General features: G+C 33.2%; 1 protein-coding gene and 2 long non-coding RNA genes across 17 annotated transcripts in view; 1 reads left to right on the top strand and 2 right to left on the bottom strand.

Annotated features, from left to right (window-relative positions):
* Positions 1 to 21: 21 nt before the first annotated feature.
* Positions 22 to 6774, bottom strand: LOC106060597 (uncharacterized). Of its 2 annotated transcripts, none has more exons than XR_008774775.1 (4): positions 6683 to 6774; positions 6419 to 6461; positions 5112 to 5227; positions 22 to 2990 (listed from the first exon to the last, which is right to left on the bottom strand). It is a non-coding gene; the product is annotated as an uncharacterized LOC106060597 (long non-coding RNA). The 2 variants fall into 2 exon arrangements; XR_008774776.1 differs by lacking the exon at positions 6683 to 6774 and adding an exon at positions 6589 to 6609.
* On the top strand, positions 5221 to 10102 carry LOC106060599 (uncharacterized). Of its 5 annotated transcripts, XR_008774781.1 has the most exons (5): positions 5221 to 5489; positions 5675 to 6016; positions 7656 to 7747; positions 8451 to 8584; positions 9848 to 10102. It is a non-coding gene; the product is annotated as an uncharacterized LOC106060599 (long non-coding RNA). The 5 variants fall into 5 exon arrangements; XR_008774779.1 differs by having other exon boundaries at positions 5221 to 6016; XR_008774780.1 differs by lacking the exons at positions 5221 to 5489; positions 5675 to 6016 and adding an exon at positions 6116 to 6240.
* An 823-nt stretch (positions 10103 to 10925) lies between these two features.
* Positions 10926 to 19719, bottom strand: part of LOC106060595 (uncharacterized) — a 30485-nt gene continuing 21691 nt past the window's right edge. For 9 of the 10 annotated variants that reach the window (XM_056010611.1, XM_056010613.1, XM_056010609.1 and 6 more), the window contains 4 exons: positions 19503 to 19550; positions 17953 to 18261; positions 15592 to 15642; positions 10926 to 12366 (listed from right to left, as the gene is read on the bottom strand). In XM_056010611.1, the coding sequence (XP_055866586.1) occupies positions 12313 to 12366; positions 15592 to 15642; positions 17953 to 18261; positions 19503 to 19550 (462 nt within the window). In that variant the 3' untranslated portion in view covers positions 10926 to 12312. The remainder of the gene's footprint in view (positions 12367 to 15591; positions 15643 to 17952; positions 18262 to 19502; positions 19551 to 19719) is intronic. The other variant, XM_056010614.1, reaches the window with a different exon arrangement.

Below are 19719 nucleotides of genomic sequence, written 5' to 3'. Positions count from 1 at the left end.
AAGGCAACTCAAAGCAAGATCGCAATGGCAATACAAGTTTAATGAGTGGATAATAGAACAAGGTTAATATCAACAACAGTACACTTCCGCCTTTCATCATCCATTCACCTAGTGTTCTTTCTGGTGCACAGTGATAGACCCACTGCAGGACAGGATTATAACAGTATATCCAACATGCTACTAGGATACACTGAAGAAATAATGTGATAAATATAGTCCCTTGAGTTTAATGCTTTCAAACAATAAAATGAATAAAACTTGAGTAGCTGAAATAAAGCACTGTAGAGATACATGAGTTAAAATATATGACAGTGAAGAAGCACATTAAATAATCTAAATGCTGGTCAGACTAGTGTGTGCTGTCAAGGGTGACATAACACACACATATGTGACAACACAGGAATACAAAAATAAAATATAACATTGGCTGTTTTTTTTTTCATCAAAGAAAATAAAACAGTTGATTCAAGTATTGCTACACAAACTTTAAATCACAGCCAAAAAGTGAGTACTATGTTGCAGAAATGAGAAACATAAATAGTAAAAAGTATCAGAAAAAAATAGAAAGAAATAATGATATAACAGACAGTTAAATTATCAAATTGATTCTGTAGCTGTACTTCAGTTTAATTTATTAAAAAGTCATTAATTTGACTGTTCTACATGGTGGGGCATAAAAATCTCTTACATTTTGAATGAATCTACCAAAATAACCTAACTATCTAGAAACAAAATGCTTATATTTCTGAAAAAAACACACAAAAAAAACTTGTTTTAATGTATTTACAAAAATTGGTTTCTGGTCTTGTACAGATGCATTTTGAATTACATATAAGTTATTTTTATTATATGCTTCAACTAAGACACAATGTTCAATGGTCTAATTCATGATAGGCTGTAAAAAAATTAAGAAATATTGTTATAATGACAAAAAAATGGTAGAGCCTAGCCTACTGAATGGAACATGTCCTGTCTCTTTACTGCCACTACAACCCATACAGTGCCCCACTCAAATCTGGGAGATCTTTATGTCCCACCCTGTAAAAAACTAAAGCACAATAACAACTATGATATGGTCGTGTTGTATTGAGATTTCATTTCTGCTGTTCAGCAACAAGTTTATAATTCAAAGTAAAGAAGATCCATTATTTCAAGCACTTTTGTTTGAAAATACAAATAAATAATATACGTGGCTGAGTGGCCAAAGCTGCCTGGCCATTTAACAAGGCGGCTCAAGTTCTAATCCTGACTTCAGCAGAGTTGTTCGCTGAGCGCCTTTAGGGAGCATGGAAACATTCACCATGATACCCCCTTCCTCCAACTGGTCCACAAAAGAGATTGGATTATAGTGCATTGAGCATGCATGAAAAATGTGCAATATAAAAGCAATTAAAAAAAATATATGTCAGTGACATAAGTGCTTTTTAAAAATATATACAAACAAGAGATCTTAAAAATGTAAAACACTGTTAAAAGAATAAAGTATACAAACATTTCAATCTCTGAACAATTACATTTCAAAAATCAAAGATGGTACTTTTACACCTGCTGCTAACTATAATTTTAAATTCTAGATCTTTAGCATAGTTATTATATAATAGAAACTAATGCAATAATTTGTCAATGTAAAAAAAAATATATTTGAAATAAAAAAAAAATGAAGACTATAGAAAATTTGTAAGGAGGCTTGGGTGGCAGCCTTGACAAGTGGTATGCACTCTGGACTGTCAACTCAATTCCCAGTTAATCAAAAACTGGCCACTGACATCCCTCTACCCTGGGTGAGGTTGGGGCTAGTATATAATAATCATCAGCTCTGGAGAAGCATCCAAAACAGGTAACAAATAAATAAGAAGTTTACAAAAATGAACCAATGAAACTCTGACTCTTTGTTTCCATTCATCTCTTTGTTCATTTCAAATCTATTTCAAAAGTTTTTCACTATCCATTTGCTTTGCTTGCTTATTGTTTCTACATCAATTATTTATATAAATATTTTAGCACATTTGTTCTTTAACAAAAATCAATTTAGGAATGACTTCAGGTGTATTTTAGATCTTTTAAATATCAATTACAGGAATTACATTAACTCTAATAAATAGAAATCCAAAACCTTGCCAATGCTTAGAAAGTTCTAAAAAAACAACAACTTCTTATTCAGTATAAAAAAACATAGATACACAATTTTACTCTTTCCTAATTGATGATACCAACATCAATTTGACTCCATTAAATTTAATTAATTTTTGATTTTATCAACTTTCATTAATTTACAAAGAGCATGGAGCCCTCTTTAATCATTTTCTTTTTTGAAGTAATGTCTGTATTATATAAGATAAGATAAGATTCTATACAAAATAAAACAATTTCTGAGAACAAACAAAAACGTTATGGAAGTTAAATCGAAACATGATAGCAAAATACAAATGAGCAAAATGAATGATTCCATTGCAACATGGAAAATAATTACGGAGAGAAAGAGTTAAGAAAACAAAAATTTCTTACATTGACAGTAAAAAAAAAACAGAGTCAAAACAAAAACTAAGGCTAAAAGATTTTTAAAAATTAAAGCTGCCAGTACAATCTAAGCGTGAGCATTGAAACCTGCTAATAATCTAATGAGTAACTGTTTCACATTTTCTCTTATCTTATAAAATACAGATGTTACTTCAAAAAAAAAAATAAGATGATTATGTCCTACTTGTCATGCATTTAATCATGCAATCATTTCATTCACTTTGTTATTCAAAACTATTTTTTAAACAAACATTAAACAAAAAAAATAAGACTCAATGGCTTCACTTTGATTTTCCAGAAACTGTTTTTAGAAAGACGATTGTGAAATTACTGTTCAAAAGATAGTTGATGAATTCAGTTATTATCTGACTATCCTCAGTCACTATTATTTTTTGGCTCTCCTCGTTTTTAAATCCCATCTGGTACGTTGCTATATCTGGCACATTTCTGGACTGCAACAGGAGTGTCTTGACCTGATGTCACAATGGTGAAAACGACTATAATTTTTCAAGACATATCAGTTTGTAAAGCATCTATTATAAAACAAAACATTTCAATGGTCAACAATTTAGACAGTTGTCACTATGGCAATGGAATGATTGTCATAATGCTCAACAAATTGTCATAATGCTCAACAAATTGTCATAATGCTCAGCAGAATGATTGTCAAAATGCTTTTCATTAATTTAATTATTATTGAATGTATTAATAACACCAGCATTTCCAAATATAAACAATACAGACTTTAATCATATTTTTAAATTGATAAACATTACAGTTGATTAAAAAAGTCTTTTGAATGAGATGTATCCAACTATTTTTACTTACATTTTATGACATCAATCATCAATACAAAAAAAAAAAAAAAAAAAACACACTAAAGGAACAGAAATGATCTACCTAATAACATTGGTTCAGCATTAAAACTTATCACTATTTGAAGATTATTGCATAAAGTATAGAACAATAAAAACAATGATAACAAAATTTTACAAAGAAAATTAGATGAATTACAGAAAAGGGAATCAAATTGGAGAATGTTTTTCCACCCAGAAAAATGTAAATGAAAAAATCCAACTATCTTATCTATAATAAACCAGTGACATAAACTGCACACCTTTCATTACAGATTGAGCTTAGTGTGCTTCAGGTTGCTCTGACTCACATGATAGCATGGGAAATGTTTGCCACTTGTTTTTTTTTTTACTTTTAAGTTTACAGAATTCCTTCAAAGAATAAGGACATCACAACCTTTTTTATTTCCAAATTAGGGACCCAAACTATAATAAGTCATTGGCTTTCCTGTTTGATTCAACTGTATAGGAAATACAATACACATTCATAGATGTACTTGGTCTGGCAGGGTTACATCATATATGCATGTTTATTGTATGTTCACCCCTGTAGTAGTAAATCTTTTGTTTTTGTCTGTTTGATTAAACCTCAGAACAGCACTTACAAAGCTCAACAACAAACAGCAAAAAAACTGTTATTCAATGGATACCAGCTCACATACAACTAGCAGCAAATGAGAAGGCTGACACACTCGCCAAGAGTGGGAGAACAAACTCACAAGTAAACTCTGCACTCTATCCAGAAGAAATGAAGAAATTAATTGTAGATAAAATAAATGAGAAATGGACGAGCTCCCATCCAAATCACAAGAAAGATGATGCTTACTATAAGCTATCCCGACAAGACCAACGTCTAATCTTTCGACTCAGGACCGGACACAACAGAATGCGACAACACATGTTCTGGAAGCTCAAAATTGGAACCAGTGAAATCTGCCCATGTGGAGTATCACCAGAAAATGCCGTCCATGTCCTCCAAAACTGCTCTCTCTACCAAGAGGCCCATATAAGACATTGGCCCCAAATCACCCCAATAGAAAGAAAACTATATGGAGAGCTCCCTGATTTGGAAACCACTGCGCAGTTCATCTCATGTATTGGTCTAGTCATATGAACACTCCAACATAACAATGAGAACGATGAAGAAGAAAAAAAAAAAAGTCTGTTTGATTCAAGCAACCCATTCCATGCTGTAAAATAGCATTAGGAAAAAAAGAACACTTGTATGAATTTGTCCAAGCAATTGGAATAAGACATGTGACTTTATTTTGTGTGTGGATCAGTGTTGTAAGTATTATTGCTACTTAATTTTTTTAGTCTTCTGTTCCAGAGTGTCTCTAAATTTACTGATATTACTAAAGTTGCTCTTCTAGCCAAATTGAAGAACCGGATATTTAACTGATATTAATCTCATTGCATAGACCTCTGCACTAAAATCAGAATGATGTGCTTTTATGGTGTTGGCCACATTATTGTATGCTTGCAAATCTTGACGCTAATTAAAGAGGAGAACCCTAGTATATGGAATTGATCTACTATAGAAGTATCCTAGGTATTACCTACCAAAGGCTCATCACAAATGAAGACATTAGAAACAGGATCACAATGGTACATATGCCCCACAGTGACCTAACCACTAAAAAAAATAAATTATGTCTATATTTAGCCCAGGTTGCAGTCAGCTATTGAACGGACCAAAGGTATATAGTAAAATTGTATTTTTACAAAAAGTCTACAAACCCTTTCAATGTTGAAGTCAGTTCCATTGATATCCATGATCTGAACATCAGTCAAACACCTGTTTTGACTGAATGGAAACAGGACATAGGATTCAATTATACTGTCACCACTAGCCTCTGGGACAAAAAAATCAAATTTCTTATGTTTATTCAAATATTCTTAGACATATATTATTTTAAGCAGTAAATTTTGTGTGATTGGAAATATTTTCATTATTTTTATTGTTTAGCACAATTTTTTTGTTTATAGCGTCACTTTTGGAGGAAGGTTTCCATGCTGCCTTTTCAATAGTAAAAAAAAGTTGCTTGAGCCTGAATTTGTACTCAAGCCTCCACAACAGAAGGCAGAGTTGTTGCTACTGAAATATTCAAGTACTAGGTAGTTATTAAAATAGAAGTTTTTTTTGAAACATTCTTAGACATATACTATTATAAGCATAGTATAAAAAATATTCATTTATTAGAATTTTCAAAAATTTCCTTTACAAATTCATGTTTTACATAGATCCATATGTTAATCTAACTATTCTGAAATAGAGATGCGTATTATTTTTTTTTTTTCAGGCAACCTGTTTTACTCTTACAATATTTACTTCATAGATCAATTTCTCCTCTTTTCATAATAACAGAGTGACAATGAATTAAAATCACAAGACATTAAATCTGGTAAATCCTGTGCTGACCCTTATAGAGTCTAGTCTAGCGTGATCTCCGTGACCATTTATCAAAGGTGCCAAGTCTAGTGTACACTAGTGACATAGGTAGAATGTTAAGATGAACACACAGAGACAGGTCAGCCCCATGGTGTGTGTTGAACTGTGTCCAAAGCAGAAATGAGAGACAGATTTATGTTTCCTGTTTGATGCTTGACTCTGGATAATTATTTTAGTTAACAGATTCATTTGTGTAACTATTCATTATTATTCATTTAGTGCTTACCTTGGATTCACTACATTATTAACAGTAATAAAAATGCTAGCTTAATACATACACAAAAGTAGACATAAAGTATCTGACTATTCCAGGTATTACCTCCTTCCATAATAGAATGACTATGACATCTCAAACACATTTTCATGTGGCTGTGGAGCGCTATTTCAGAGAGAAACTCCTGTCCACATATATCGCAGGTTAAGTTAGCTTTTGCTTTGGTGGTAGAGGAGCAAGCCCCTTTTTTTGTATTTTCCAAGCATAAGGTTGCAATATTTCTAGAATAAAATTCCCAAACAAATGAAAAGTAAAAAAATAAATAAAAAAAAAAAGACAAAGGTTTGTGTTCCGTTTTTGAAATATAAGTATAATACTGACCACATTCCCCTCCTGATTGGCCTGCCTGAGTTAGATGAGACATCTGCAGAGCAACAAAATAAAAAGGAATTATGAAGTATCATTACCACATTTTAAAAAATCAGACTGTCTAATTTTGTATAATGAAATGATTGTTAAGTCCTTTTTACAAAGTAAAAAAAAACAACTACATTTTCTTCAATTTTTTAAAAGTGATTAAACTGTAATATTTATAGCAATATGACTACAACAGCATTACCACAAAAGAAAAAAAATATCAATCACCTTTTAAAAACAAGATCTGATAGACACATTTAAGAAGATAAGCATCATTTAGGGAATTATCAAAATATTTTTAGTTTTTTTTTTTTTTTTTTACTATTTACTATTTACTGCATATGTAAAAATAGAATTGGAAATTTCCATATAAATATAGTTATTTTATTAATTTAGAAACCCTCAGCATAGAAGACTTATAAGTAAAGTAGCAATTATACATAAAACAGTAAACCATAACCTTCATGCATGACTAGATTGACCTAGGAACATGGGTAGGACTTAATCATTTCATTTTGTGAACTAACATCTATATTTTATAAGATAAGATAGTTAGGTGTGCCTAAGTTACCTCTCTTAGAAGGCCCAACATATCATATCATTATACTGACAGTCAAGATAACAATTTTGTTTTTTATAAAACATACATTAAAAAAATTGTTGATGACAATTGCAGAGCCTTTTGGTTCTTAAACCAGCTATACCTAAAGATGTAAAAATAGGAGGCATTGTGGTTGAGGGGTATAGCACTTGGCTTCCAAACCAGGGGTCCCAGGTTTGAGTCTTGTTGGAGACTGAGATTATTTATTTCAGGATCTTTTGGTGCCTCTAAGTCCAGCCAGCTCTAATGGCTACCTAACAGTAGTTGGGGAAAAGTAAAGTCGGTGGGTTGTTGTGCTGGCCACATGACACCCTCATTACAATGGGCCACATAAGACCTTTACATCATCTATCCTCTAGACTGCATGGTCTGAAAGGCGAACTTACTTACCTAAAGATGACAGAGTCATCAATAAAAGTTTTTTTTAATAAATGAAAACATCTTACAAAATCAGTAGTCAAAATAAGTACTCCAAAAGTAATATTTTAACTGCCTTTATGGCTCATTAGTCTTATTAAAAATGAGACAAAAATATCACTTGCTACCCTGAAGTATTGCACTGAAAATAAAAAAAAAATAATAATTTCTTGCACCTTGCAGCGTGAAGCTTGAATGTCAGCATTTTAAAATACAAGGAAAGGAGATGAAACATCAACAAAGGTGAAACAAAACAAGAAGGAGAAAAAAAAAAGGTAAACAAATCTGTCAATAGACCAAAGCTAGCCATGCTATATATAGTCAGATTCATAACAAATTAATATTCACATTTGACTAGACTAAACACCTTTAGTAACACCACTAAATTTAGAAAGCCTTCAGGATAGAAGACTTAAAAGCAAAGTAGCAATTATACATAAAACGCTGTACAATAATCTTCATATACAAAAACAAAAGTTAATAAAATACTCAGAATGACACAAACATAGAGGCACATTCCTTGTTCCCTATGCTAGGACAAATTTTTACAAATGCACCTTCTTCCCTAGTGCTATTAGAGCATGGAATGGGTTGCCTGAGCTAGCCAGGAAAACCAATGACTTGGCAGAATTTAGGTAATTGGTTAATATGCATGACTAAATGCATGACGCGTAGTAGAACGTAATCATCTTCTATTTTGAAGTAACATCTGTATCATATTAGATAAGATAAGAAGATAAATATATACTTACTTAGACTTAGGTCCTCCCGCGCTGTTCGGTGCATTGGGTGGCAAGCTGTCTCCATAAAGATCTGTCATTGGCAATATATATTCAAGTTAAATATGTTTTTGTTTTTTTGTGGTCCCATTATAATTCAATTTTAATGAATGGTTTGGTTGGCTAGTTTAAATATTAATTGCACTGTTTTTTTAGAAGTCTTACTTTTGAAATTACATTTTTTGTTTTCTTTCTACAGCCCAATAAAGAAGGACCAATAATTTAGACAACAATTATGGAAAAGAATAGGCTATTAAAGAAATGGGGACATAAAAAACAAAAGACCTAGATTAGAAATCAGTCAGAAAGAGATGCTAACATGCATTAAAGAAGGTAAACACAAAGACTGGTGAAGAGTTGATGTCCAACCATCGCCATGTTAATTATTGAAAAAAATGACATAGGGCCAATATATTAGACCTTGAATGGCTTGCTGCCTGGTCGTGCGGTTTGCACGCTGGACTGTCATTCAGATTTATCTATGGTCCCGGGTTCAAACCCTGCCCGCTCCCATCCCCCGTCGTCCTGCGGGAGGTTTGGACTAGGAAGTAATTATCTTCAACTCTGAAGGAACATCCGAAACATGTAAAACATTTTACAAACATTTTTAAATTTATTTCAGAAGTTAACAGAATGAACAATTTATGAGCATGTGGTACTTGAAAGAATTACCACACAAAGTCAAAGCTGTTATAATTGGATAGATATTTTATGTTCATCTGAAGAAATAGAAACCAATACTGTATTTTAATGTGTTAAACATCATTAGTTTTCTATTCTTTTTTAAATATACTCCACAAAAGATTTAACTTATTAATAGGCCTACTCTAGAGCAGACCCAGAACATTTAGATTTCAACAAGGGAGGGGTGGAGAAGGGAGGTGATATCAAACTATTGAGATGAATTTTTCAAAGTAAAACTTTTTCCAATGTAAGGGATACTGTGTGTTCTGGATAACTGGACTAGACATTGTGCTGACTTGTAGATAGTTTTCAATGTTAAGCAGTTCCGTCTTGTATTTCTTTTTGCTCATTATCAAAGAAAATATTACTGTCACAAGTCTGTACATTATAGAGAGGGCTACAATTAGTTAGTCAAGTCTATACATTATAGAGAGGGCTACAATTAGTTAGTCTTACATTCCCCAGGTACTGCAAAACAAACACGAGTGGTGTGATATCATCTACACCAGGCTCTCCTTAGTGGCGTAGCTAGGGTGGGGGGGGGGGGGAGGAGAATTTGAAAATCCCCCTGGGCCTCCAAATGAGTGTTTTTCACATTAAAAATGTTATATTACACAAAGTGCAGGGGCCCCCAAAGAGGTCAAGCCCCCCAAGCCCACAAATGATGGAAAATTCCTAGCTATGCCCCTGGCTCTCCAGGAGAGTAGGGAGGTATACAAGATTTGCAGATAACTTTATTTTGTCAGACAGAGAGAAAGAGAGAGGTTTTAGTTTCTATAAGCAGTTAAGATAAATACTAGTGTGTGACTAATTTCTGTTTCCTGTACATCTTATTGATATACTTTGTACATATTGTACACCTGCTGAGTTGAATTACAAATGTTACAAGTATGAGTTCTTTCTTTCTTTAAGAGAGTGAGCTGTGAAAACAAGGTACCTCATCCTATGGATCATTCTGCCAGCAAAAGACTGACTTTTGGTTTGGAGGATGTTTGCCAGCAACTAAAACCTTACTGTAGCGCACTTGTACAACCACCCCGAAGCAACAGAGCTAGAGGCGGTTTGTGACATTTGTCTCTAGCATCACTACTTCTGTGAATGATTATTTTAAGACCAATAGTTGTAAAAACATAGTTTGGTATAAATAAAATAACCCAGAAATTTGAATTTAGTTTTGTTTTAATTTAAACAAATCCATTTACAAAACATTTTTACAAACTCTTCTTATATTACCTGTATTTTTTTGATTGCTTAAAATCTCTAGCTTAAATAATTGAATAAAATAATATAAAAAAAATATATATTTATAAAAATGTATAAAACAACACTTAGCAAATGTATTGTAAATATACAAGTTTGAATAATTCTATGGCAGGGATTTACAAACAAATTGTTGAAATATTTCAATGACTTGGTCATACTGCAAAAGCAGATTAAAAGTCTTCTGGGTGAATCTTGAAGTTTCTACTCTCACTTCATTTATTTTAAATATAATTATTTATTACAATCTTTTAAAAAATAATAGTTAATGGCATTTTTTTTTTTTAAAAGTCACTGGCAATTAAAATGAAGATGACTTCTCAAGTTGGAATAAATAAAGGTGACAAAGAAAGTTGAGCTAAATCAGTGAGGGATTATTACAAACAAGTTTCATCTAGAAAAAAAAAATGGTATAACTTCCCCACTTGTGTAACATTCTTCAAAAGTGGCCTTCGATAGGAAGTTTTACTAAAAAGACAACAGCATCCTACTTTTTAAAAATATGTACTTTTGTAAGTGAAGGTCTAAGTATTTCATCCAACACACATTCAGAACACTAGTCAACATAAGGGAGATGATACCTTTAAGGGGTACTTGGTAATATTTCTAATAGAAACCTACAGGCTAGAAAGACTTCCTGGACTTTAGAATTACCACTTCTAAAACATTTGAGGCACTTCTACAAGTGGTTAGGGTTAAGACAATATTTCATTCTAAAGGTACGCTTGGAAAAAAAAAAAGCATTTTGCTCTAGCTAGACACTCCAATGAAAATATAAAAGCAAAAACAAACAATGATCAGTTATAGCATGATTATAATGTAAATCAATTGGTCACATTGATGCGGTTGTAAATATTTCACTTCCATAAAGCGTTTTGGAATAGTTATAAGCATTTTTTATTTCAACTCTGTGTGTCCATGGAAGTAAAAATTGTTGATGTATGTTTGAAGACATTAAAAAACTTTTAATAAATATTTGGCTGTAAAATGTTTAGAATATTTTATATATTTTGTATAAGTTGTTCATTATTAGGTTAAATAAGTATGGCTTTGAATAAATGGTATTTTATATTATACAAGTAAAATAAAACAAAAAACTTAACAAAATGTGGCCAGCACCAACAGCCTCTACTTTTTACTAATATTAGGTACCCATTAGAGCTAGGTGGAATCCAGTCTTCACCAGGATTTGAACCCAGGAATTCCTCCGTTCAGATGCTTTACCACTCAACCATTGTAAACAAAGCACAACAGAAACATTTGAAGAAATAAAAGAATATGGCAGCATTGTAAAGATGTATAACAGAATAATGCTAATAGTTGTATACAATAATAGTCACAACTACTGGGCAGGGATAGACTAATAGGACTATCAAGTGACAAGATGCGTATATATAAGCACAGTAATAGTGAGCAATTAATGATAACAAAAATGAAATAAAATGAGCAAGTGCACATGTACAAGACACTTGACTGACCCAAATATCAATATCAAATACAATGACATAACACAACATAAAGTCCACAAAAGTGAACTTTTAAAGTGCATCAATGTTATTTATTCTCAATCATATATAACCTCTCCCTCTCCATGCCCAAAGGGTGCTGATGCTGACTTGTTTCTAAAGAAGACCATTATTAATGATGGTATGTGATCAGAACAACATCCGCCAATCACATTTGCATTTCTCAATTAATGTGAGTTGGGCGTCCTAAAAATCAAGTTGAGAATCCCAGCTGGCTTCAATGGGGATTAGAACTTTTAATCCGTCAGGCTTTTTAAGAGTCATCAGAACAGCCTATATATTTGCTGTTGTAACATAAAATGGATCATACACTTAGAGCCTGCAGCTCAACATTGTTATTTTGAATATTTTCTGCCCCAAAACTAGCATGTTTAATTATTTTTTCTTCAAAATAATTGTTGTTCTAAAAAAGGAAACACATCATGTTAATTGTAGAAAATGAACCACAAAAAAAAAGATGCAAAGTTTTCACAGGATAATTATAATTACAACAAGAATGTGTTCCTTCTTTTCATGCTTATGATTTATCTGCCCTTAGAATTTCATGTCATCACCAGTGTCTTCCTTTTTTTTTTTTCTGTCCATAATCTTTTAGACCTCGATACAGCCTGTATCCTCTGAGTTGGTGGCAGTTGGAAGCAGTTTCTAAAACAGAAAAATCATACTAATACTAACATAATCTCAGACAGTACAAGAGGGAAAATATTATGTGACAGAAATAGTAGACATTCTTCAAGGTCAATTGAGGGAGAACAAAGAAAGGGTCTTCCAAAGAAAAGATGGGTGGATGACAGATAACAGAATGGACTGGCCTCTTTCTTGATATCCTGCTAAGAACAGCTGCTGACAGGGAAAAGTGGAAGACTTTGGTTAGGTGGACTGTCACATCACCCCTACGATGAAAGTCAAGGGAGATGATGAAGATAATGATGAATAAAAAGTAATTGATGAAGATAATGATGAATAAAAAGTAAATACTACTTTGTATTGTTGTTTTTGAGTTACTATATGGAAGACTTACCACACAGTTGGAGTGCAGTGTTAACTTACATTTAAGGAGTCATAAAACAAATATATGTTTACGCTTGCTTTAAAAAAAAAGAACAGTATAATGTAGGATCTTATTGAAATTTCATGCTTTTGTTACTAATGTGTAGTTGGGATCAATATATTATTTGAAGTGAGTGTCAAAACAACAATGCAGAGGTTGTTGTATGCACTCCAGACTGTTGATATAATGGTGCTGGGTTCAAACCTTTCCCCCTGCCATTTGGGCAAAGATATTTCTGAAAAAGTATCTGAAACATAGTAAGTCCAGAAGTCTAGAAGTCTATAATGTAGTGAATGTAAAGTTTCTTTGTTTCTGCGGCTTTCTATTAGACAAATTGTTGCTCGGCCAGTACATTAACTGACATAAAGAACCGAGGGAACTAAAAAGTATCAATAAATCCTTGAGTTAAAAATAAAATCAGCACAACTGATGTAAGAATAGAACATATCCAGAAAATTCATCAGCAAAAACATTTTTCAATCTTGACGTAAAAGTTAAGGAACAAGCACTGGTAAGATTTATGTTGCAATAAAGTCTCTTTAATTTGAACAGTTGGACTTGTCTTAAGCTCTAGGACTAAATCTCAAGGTACATTTTTGACCACAACTATATTTTAAGATGGTTAGAATATTGTTTTCATACTAGTGATTAGAAGCAACACCCATATTCTAATAAAAAGAAAACATTTGGAATGGTTACACAACAGAAGTCTATGAATTATCACAATGAATAGACAGCACAGACTGTGTATCAGAAGACTAGTTGTATTAAACATTTTTTTTAAATAAGGAAAACTACAAGAACAATAATGAGTACTATGACTTGTAGGAAGCAAATGCTTAAAGTGCTTCTGTTTTGTAGAATCAGTAAGACTTATTGAATGAAATACTATTCAACCTAAAAACCATGTATAGGCCATCACAAAGCCACTTCACCCACCAGATTCCTGCATCTACATTGCAACTAAAGTCAAACTAAGCTTTAACAACATTTTTTTTTTTTTATTTCTTGTGTAAACATTGCCTAGTTGACTTTATGAATTTAAGAACATAAATTTTGAATTATAATTATTAAGAAATGCAAGCATTATAAATGTATTCAACTTAGGTATGTATGTTTCACAATATTCCTTCCATGAACAGAAAAACAGTCACATTTTCCTATGTTCTCAAAAGGTACTTTCATACAATTTATGAATCAACAAAAAAAACAAAAACATAAAAAATAATTTTAAAAAAAAAGCTTATATTAAGCATAATTGTATCAATTACTTTGGATCAGTCATGTAATTATATGTATGATTGACCTACACATAATTAATCTGTGCCATTAGAAATATTTTTACAAAGCTTATATCAACTCACTCTGTCTGTATGGTAAAAAGTTTGTACACGTTATTTCACCCACACCCAATCTTGGAGTTAGCCGAAATTTTGCACAATTATTTCTTTTACCTGACAACACAAGAATCAATTTAAAAAAGGTAACCAATTAGTTAATTAACTATTGGTAATTAATTTAGTTTGGTATCTTTAACAAGGGAAAGAAACCATACCTGAGAGGTGTGGTGGTATAAGTTGAATATTTAAAAAAGAAGAAAAATCAAATAAGAACATAAAAATAAAATGTTATTTAACCTTGGTTAGGCCAATAATAGAATATGCATCCTCTGTTTGGGACCCGTCAACTCAAGAAAACATTAAGAAACTCGAACAGACACAAAATAGAGCAGTGCGATTCATAACAAACGAATATTCACATTTGACTAGAGTAACACCTTTAGTAAAATCACTAAATTTAGAAAGCCTTCAGGACAGAAGACTCAAAAGTAAAGTAGCAATTATACATAAAACACTGAACCATAATCTTCAAATACAAAATTTAATAAAATACTCAGAAAGACACAAAGATAAAGGCACATTCCTCATCCCATATGCTAGGACAAATGCTCCTTCTTTCCTAGTGCTATTAGAGCATGGAATGGGTTGCCTGAGCTAGCCAGGAAAACCAGTGACTTGGCAGAATTTAAGTCATTGGTTAATATGCATGACTAAATGCATGACGCTTAGGACGTAATTATCTTCTTTTTTAAAGTAACATATATTTTATATAAGATAAGATAAGAATTAGTCTCCTTAAGGATTCTTTGAGTCCTGAGTGAACTTTCTTTTTTATGCATTTAAAAAATGATTATGTAAACATTCACCAAGATACCCCCTACATCAGTCCCTTTCACACCTGATCCAGAAAGGATTACAACACATTGGGAAAAGTAAGTTAAGTAAAGTTTCCCCTTTCAGGCCTTGCGATCTATGGGGCAGATGATGTTCAGGTCATCTGTTTCTTTAGCCAACATTTAAAGAGCATATTGTCATGTGCCCAGCACAACATCCAACCACCTTTACTTTCCCCAACTAAAGTCTGACACCTAATACAGTTGGGTGGACTCAGGGGTGCATTAAAAATCCCCAAATTCAAAATCCCAGTCTTCACTAAGATTCAAACCTAGGACCCCAGGCTCAAAAGCCAAGCACTAAACCCTTCAGCGACTGCATCCCCAACATTGAGAAAGCTAAACAAAAACAGACAGAGTTGATATAACTTTGTAAAAAGCAGGAGTGATTGGGTGAGTTCCATTGCTTATCAATTATAGTTGTGCTGCTTATCAATAATAGATGTTGTTTCTGAAAACTAACAATTGTTTACTCAATAAGTCAAACAAATTTGAAGAGTGTTTCACTAGCACCATTTCACACTTTCATATTATCTAAAACATATTTACTATTAGCCAACATGAAAATGATAGAAATTTTTTTTACCTGCACATCTGTATCTTTCGTTGTTTGTTGTATAACTTTATGGTTTAATTCCTAAAAGTAAGATTTTTAAAAATATAATAAATATTTAACTTTTATAACTGTCTGGAGTTTAACAAAAATTTGTGCATATGCAAAAAAAAAAATAATTTTAAATGGCTAATTAATAAGTTGGGGTCTCAATATGGTGCCGAAAGGGATAACTGTCTGGAGCACAGCCACCATTCCACAACAAGCAGTGATTTCCACATGTCTATAGAGCATCCTCATGAGTCATGTTTCTATATTCTACATTTTGGATAAAATCCTTCCCGAGTTACATGATTCATAAAGGGAATGTGGATCATCTCGATCCATAAGTTGACATCTCTACTATGATATCCTATGTTTTGTGACCCTAGTGCTCGGGTAACAATCTTTTTCATGATAGATGACAACCAAAAGGGTTAAAAAAAATTCATATTTTGGATTTTTTTTAGTCAAGCTTTAATTAACTAAAAGCCTATGATGTATTAGTAAATATTAAGATAATCTGTTTATTTATTTTTTTTTACTTATAGCCATGATAAGAAAAATGCCAAAATGAAAATGCACATTTAATTAAGATCTGTGTAGGCCTTCTTCACATGTAGAACAATTATTGTTCATTTCATAGAAAACTTTTTCATGTGACTGTGGAGTCCTATTGTTAAATGGCATTACCATCCACATATATAGCAGGTTAAGGTGGCATTCTCATTGGTGGTAGAGGAGCCAGACATATTTTTGTTTGGTACATTTTTCTTCCAGGTCATGCTTATTCACTGTCCTTAGCTTTCTTGGTCCCCATCTCTCTCCACATAGTGTTGTCTAGGGCTCAGTCCCCATCTCTCTCCACATAGTGTGGTATAGGGCTCAGTCCCCATCTCTCTCCACATAGTGTGGTCTAGGGCTCAGTCCCCATCTCTCTCCACATAGTGTGGTCTAGGGCTCAGTCCCCATCTCTCTCCACATAGTATGGTCTAGGGCTCAGTCCCCATCTCTCTCCACATAGTGTGGTCTAGGGCTCAGTCCCCATCTCTCTCCACATAGTGTGGTCTAGGGCTCAGTCCCCATCTCTCTCCACATAGTGTGGTCTAGGGCTCAGTCCCCATCTCTCTCCACATAGTGTGGTCTAGGGCTCAGTCCCCATCTCTCTCCACATAGTGTGGTCTAGGGCTTGGTCCCCATCTCTCTCCACATAGTGTGGTCTAGGGCTCGGTCCCCATCTTTCTCCACACAGAATGGTCTAAGGTTTGGTCCCCATCTCTCTCCACATAGTGTGGTCTAGGGCTCGGTCCCCATCTCTCTCCACACAGAATGGTCTAGGGCTTGGTCCCCATCTCTCTCTACATAGTGTGGTCTAGGGCTCGGTCCCCATCTCTCTCCACACAGAATGGTCTAGAACTTGGTCCCCATCTCTCTCCACATAGTGTGGTCTAGGGCTCGGTCCCCATCTCTCTCCACACAGAATGGTCTAGGGCTTGGTCCCCATCTCTCTCTACATAGTGTGGTCTAGGGCTACATCTTTCAAATAGTATTACTGCATTGTAGTCCCCTTTGAATTGCATCCACTAATTGGAGGAGGTGACGACTGATTTTTGAAAAGCCAGTTAAGGATAATTTTAGGAATAAAATTGTTCTTCATCCAGGGAACTTGACCAGGCAAAAAGCAGGAGGCAATATCTGAGGATTGTAAGGACGATGGGAAGACCCATTTGAGCAAGGATCTTTTTCGGCCGTGTGATTTTCAACATTCTTTGGAGGCACAGTGCCATGCATGCTCAAAACACTTGCTTTTCGGTCATTGTAGGTTTATGGCATAAATTGTTTCGAATAATGTTCTAAGTAACAAAAAAATAGTATATTCTGGTTTTCATCTAGGACTTGTCTTCCACTTAGTTTCATCTGGTCAGCCTAAACAAGACAATATTATTGAAACATATACATAAAAAATAAATACATATATAAACAATTGACTATCTGGAAGTCTGTGATTTCTTCATGGAATATTGGATGAAGCAACGGTCCACAAAGTATTTACATACAATGTGACACACACAGAGTTTCTTCTTTGAATCCACAACTTGAGAAGAAATGTCATTGAGCTTAATTTTACTTTAAGATTTAAACTTATTTACATAGATTAACAAAATTAGTAACCTATAGCCTACATTTTTTTAGTAAGTGACTTTCTACTTCAAAAATTAATCTGTTTCTCCATATTCATGTTTTATCAGTGTTTCTGACAAACAGATAATTGACAGTCCTCATTATGACCAAGTTAGTAAATTTCAATAAAATTTGTTAGTTTCAACAGAAAATGGAGCTATATAATTTATCAACCTTAGTTTCTGCTATTTCCTTTAAGCTATCAGAAGAATATTGCATTTCTGTCAAACAATCATGGAGGGGAGAATCAGGTTCCTTTAGGTAATCTTTGACAGCATTTTCACTATATCCAACAGGAGGTGCTTCACCATTTGGAAGCTCTCTCAAACATTCACTGAATTCATCAGCAGGACCTTTGCTGCTGTCATTACCATCATCTATGAGATCCAGTACTCTGCTGTTAGCATCACAGAAAGTTGTCTCCTTTTCTTCATCATATGATTCCATCGAGCCTCCAGAGTCTGATTCATCAGTCTTATCATTCTAAAAAGACACACACAAAATTATAACGGAATATAAATTCTAAGAAGAAGAAAAAAAGGCAGATACAAATCAAATTAAATTTGCATTATAAACTTCAAGTTATTTAAAAAAAAAAAAATGTTTGTGTCTTCTTCAAAAGATTTAGTAATAAGGGAAATATGAGAAGTATTGTATACCAAGACCAAAACTTTTTGAATACTACCAGTATTATGAATACCCTAATGTTGAAAATTATGCAAGAGGGTGAGAAAGACTTGGCCTATACAAATACTGTTAGATTCTAAAATGATCCATTCACAGAAATGAATGAGTGGATAGCAACAGGACATACTATAAAGCAAAAGTGAAACAAGGAAAACAAAGATAACTATATACAAAACCATCATAAGGCCAGTAATCATGCATGTGAGACCTGAACACTGGCAAAAAGCCCAGAAAATCTTCTAAATACATGGGAACCGTAAATACGTAGAAAAATCTATGGTGCTATACAAGATGAAACTGGATGAACGACAAGTACTATCCAGGAGATATACCAGTTACATGAAAAACCCTCTATAGTGACAGAAATAAAAAAGAACAGATTGCATTGGGCAGGTCCCCTCAAAATTTATCTGGAACATTAAGTTCCTTAAAGACTGCTTGTCTACTGATTAAGGGAGAGTGAGTTTGAATCTAGACTTGAGCTGAGTTTTGTACTTGTTGAGTACTTGTTTTACAAAAGAGCTTGTGTCAAAATGTGGGCAGCAAAAATGTGATATACACAAATATTTTGGTTATAAAAATTGCACACAAAAAAATCGCTGAATGGAAGAAAATCAGTGCGCTGGAATGCTTTGCTAGCTGCATATAAAAACTTTTAGTTTATACACAAGGATTATGTAAAGTTCTGATCTAGTCATTTGTTGTTTTATGAGCTATTTCTTTAGTAATTTCACATTAGCCCAAACCTTAAAGAACTAGAGCCAATTCTAGCAAAAGCCTGAAGCACATATTAGAAGGTCAAACAGTGATTCACTATTTCCACTATATAGAACTCTATAATAACATTTCTTTCAACTAAGTTCAACTTTGGCATTATTTTCTCTTCCCCATTTCCCAAAGTAAAACACAGATTAGACTTTTGAATTTGAAATACCTCTTCACAAATTTTAATGTTTTTAAACTTTGGTTGTTGTTGTAATGTAATCTCTACTCCACAGAAGAATACCTATAGGATCTGCTTAGGAAAATCTACTTACATTAAACTGGTTGTCAAAGTCAGCATACTCTCTTGCTTCACTATTTACCTTAGAGAGAGATTTAAAAAATACTTTAATAAAAAAAAAAAATTTTTAAAAATGTTATATACTTTGTTTATAAAAAATATCTACTCAAGCTTCAGTGAATTATGTTGTATAATGTGTTGAAGATTAAAAAAATCAAATACTGATATAAAATAAAATAAATTCCCCATCT

The sequence above is a fragment of the Biomphalaria glabrata genome, chromosome 14, assembly GCF_947242115.1.
Source record: "Biomphalaria glabrata chromosome 14, xgBioGlab47.1, whole genome shotgun sequence".
NCBI classification, from domain to species: Eukaryota; Metazoa; Mollusca; class Gastropoda; family Planorbidae; genus Biomphalaria; species Biomphalaria glabrata.
This window is presented reverse-complemented; position numbering and strand designations above follow the sequence as displayed.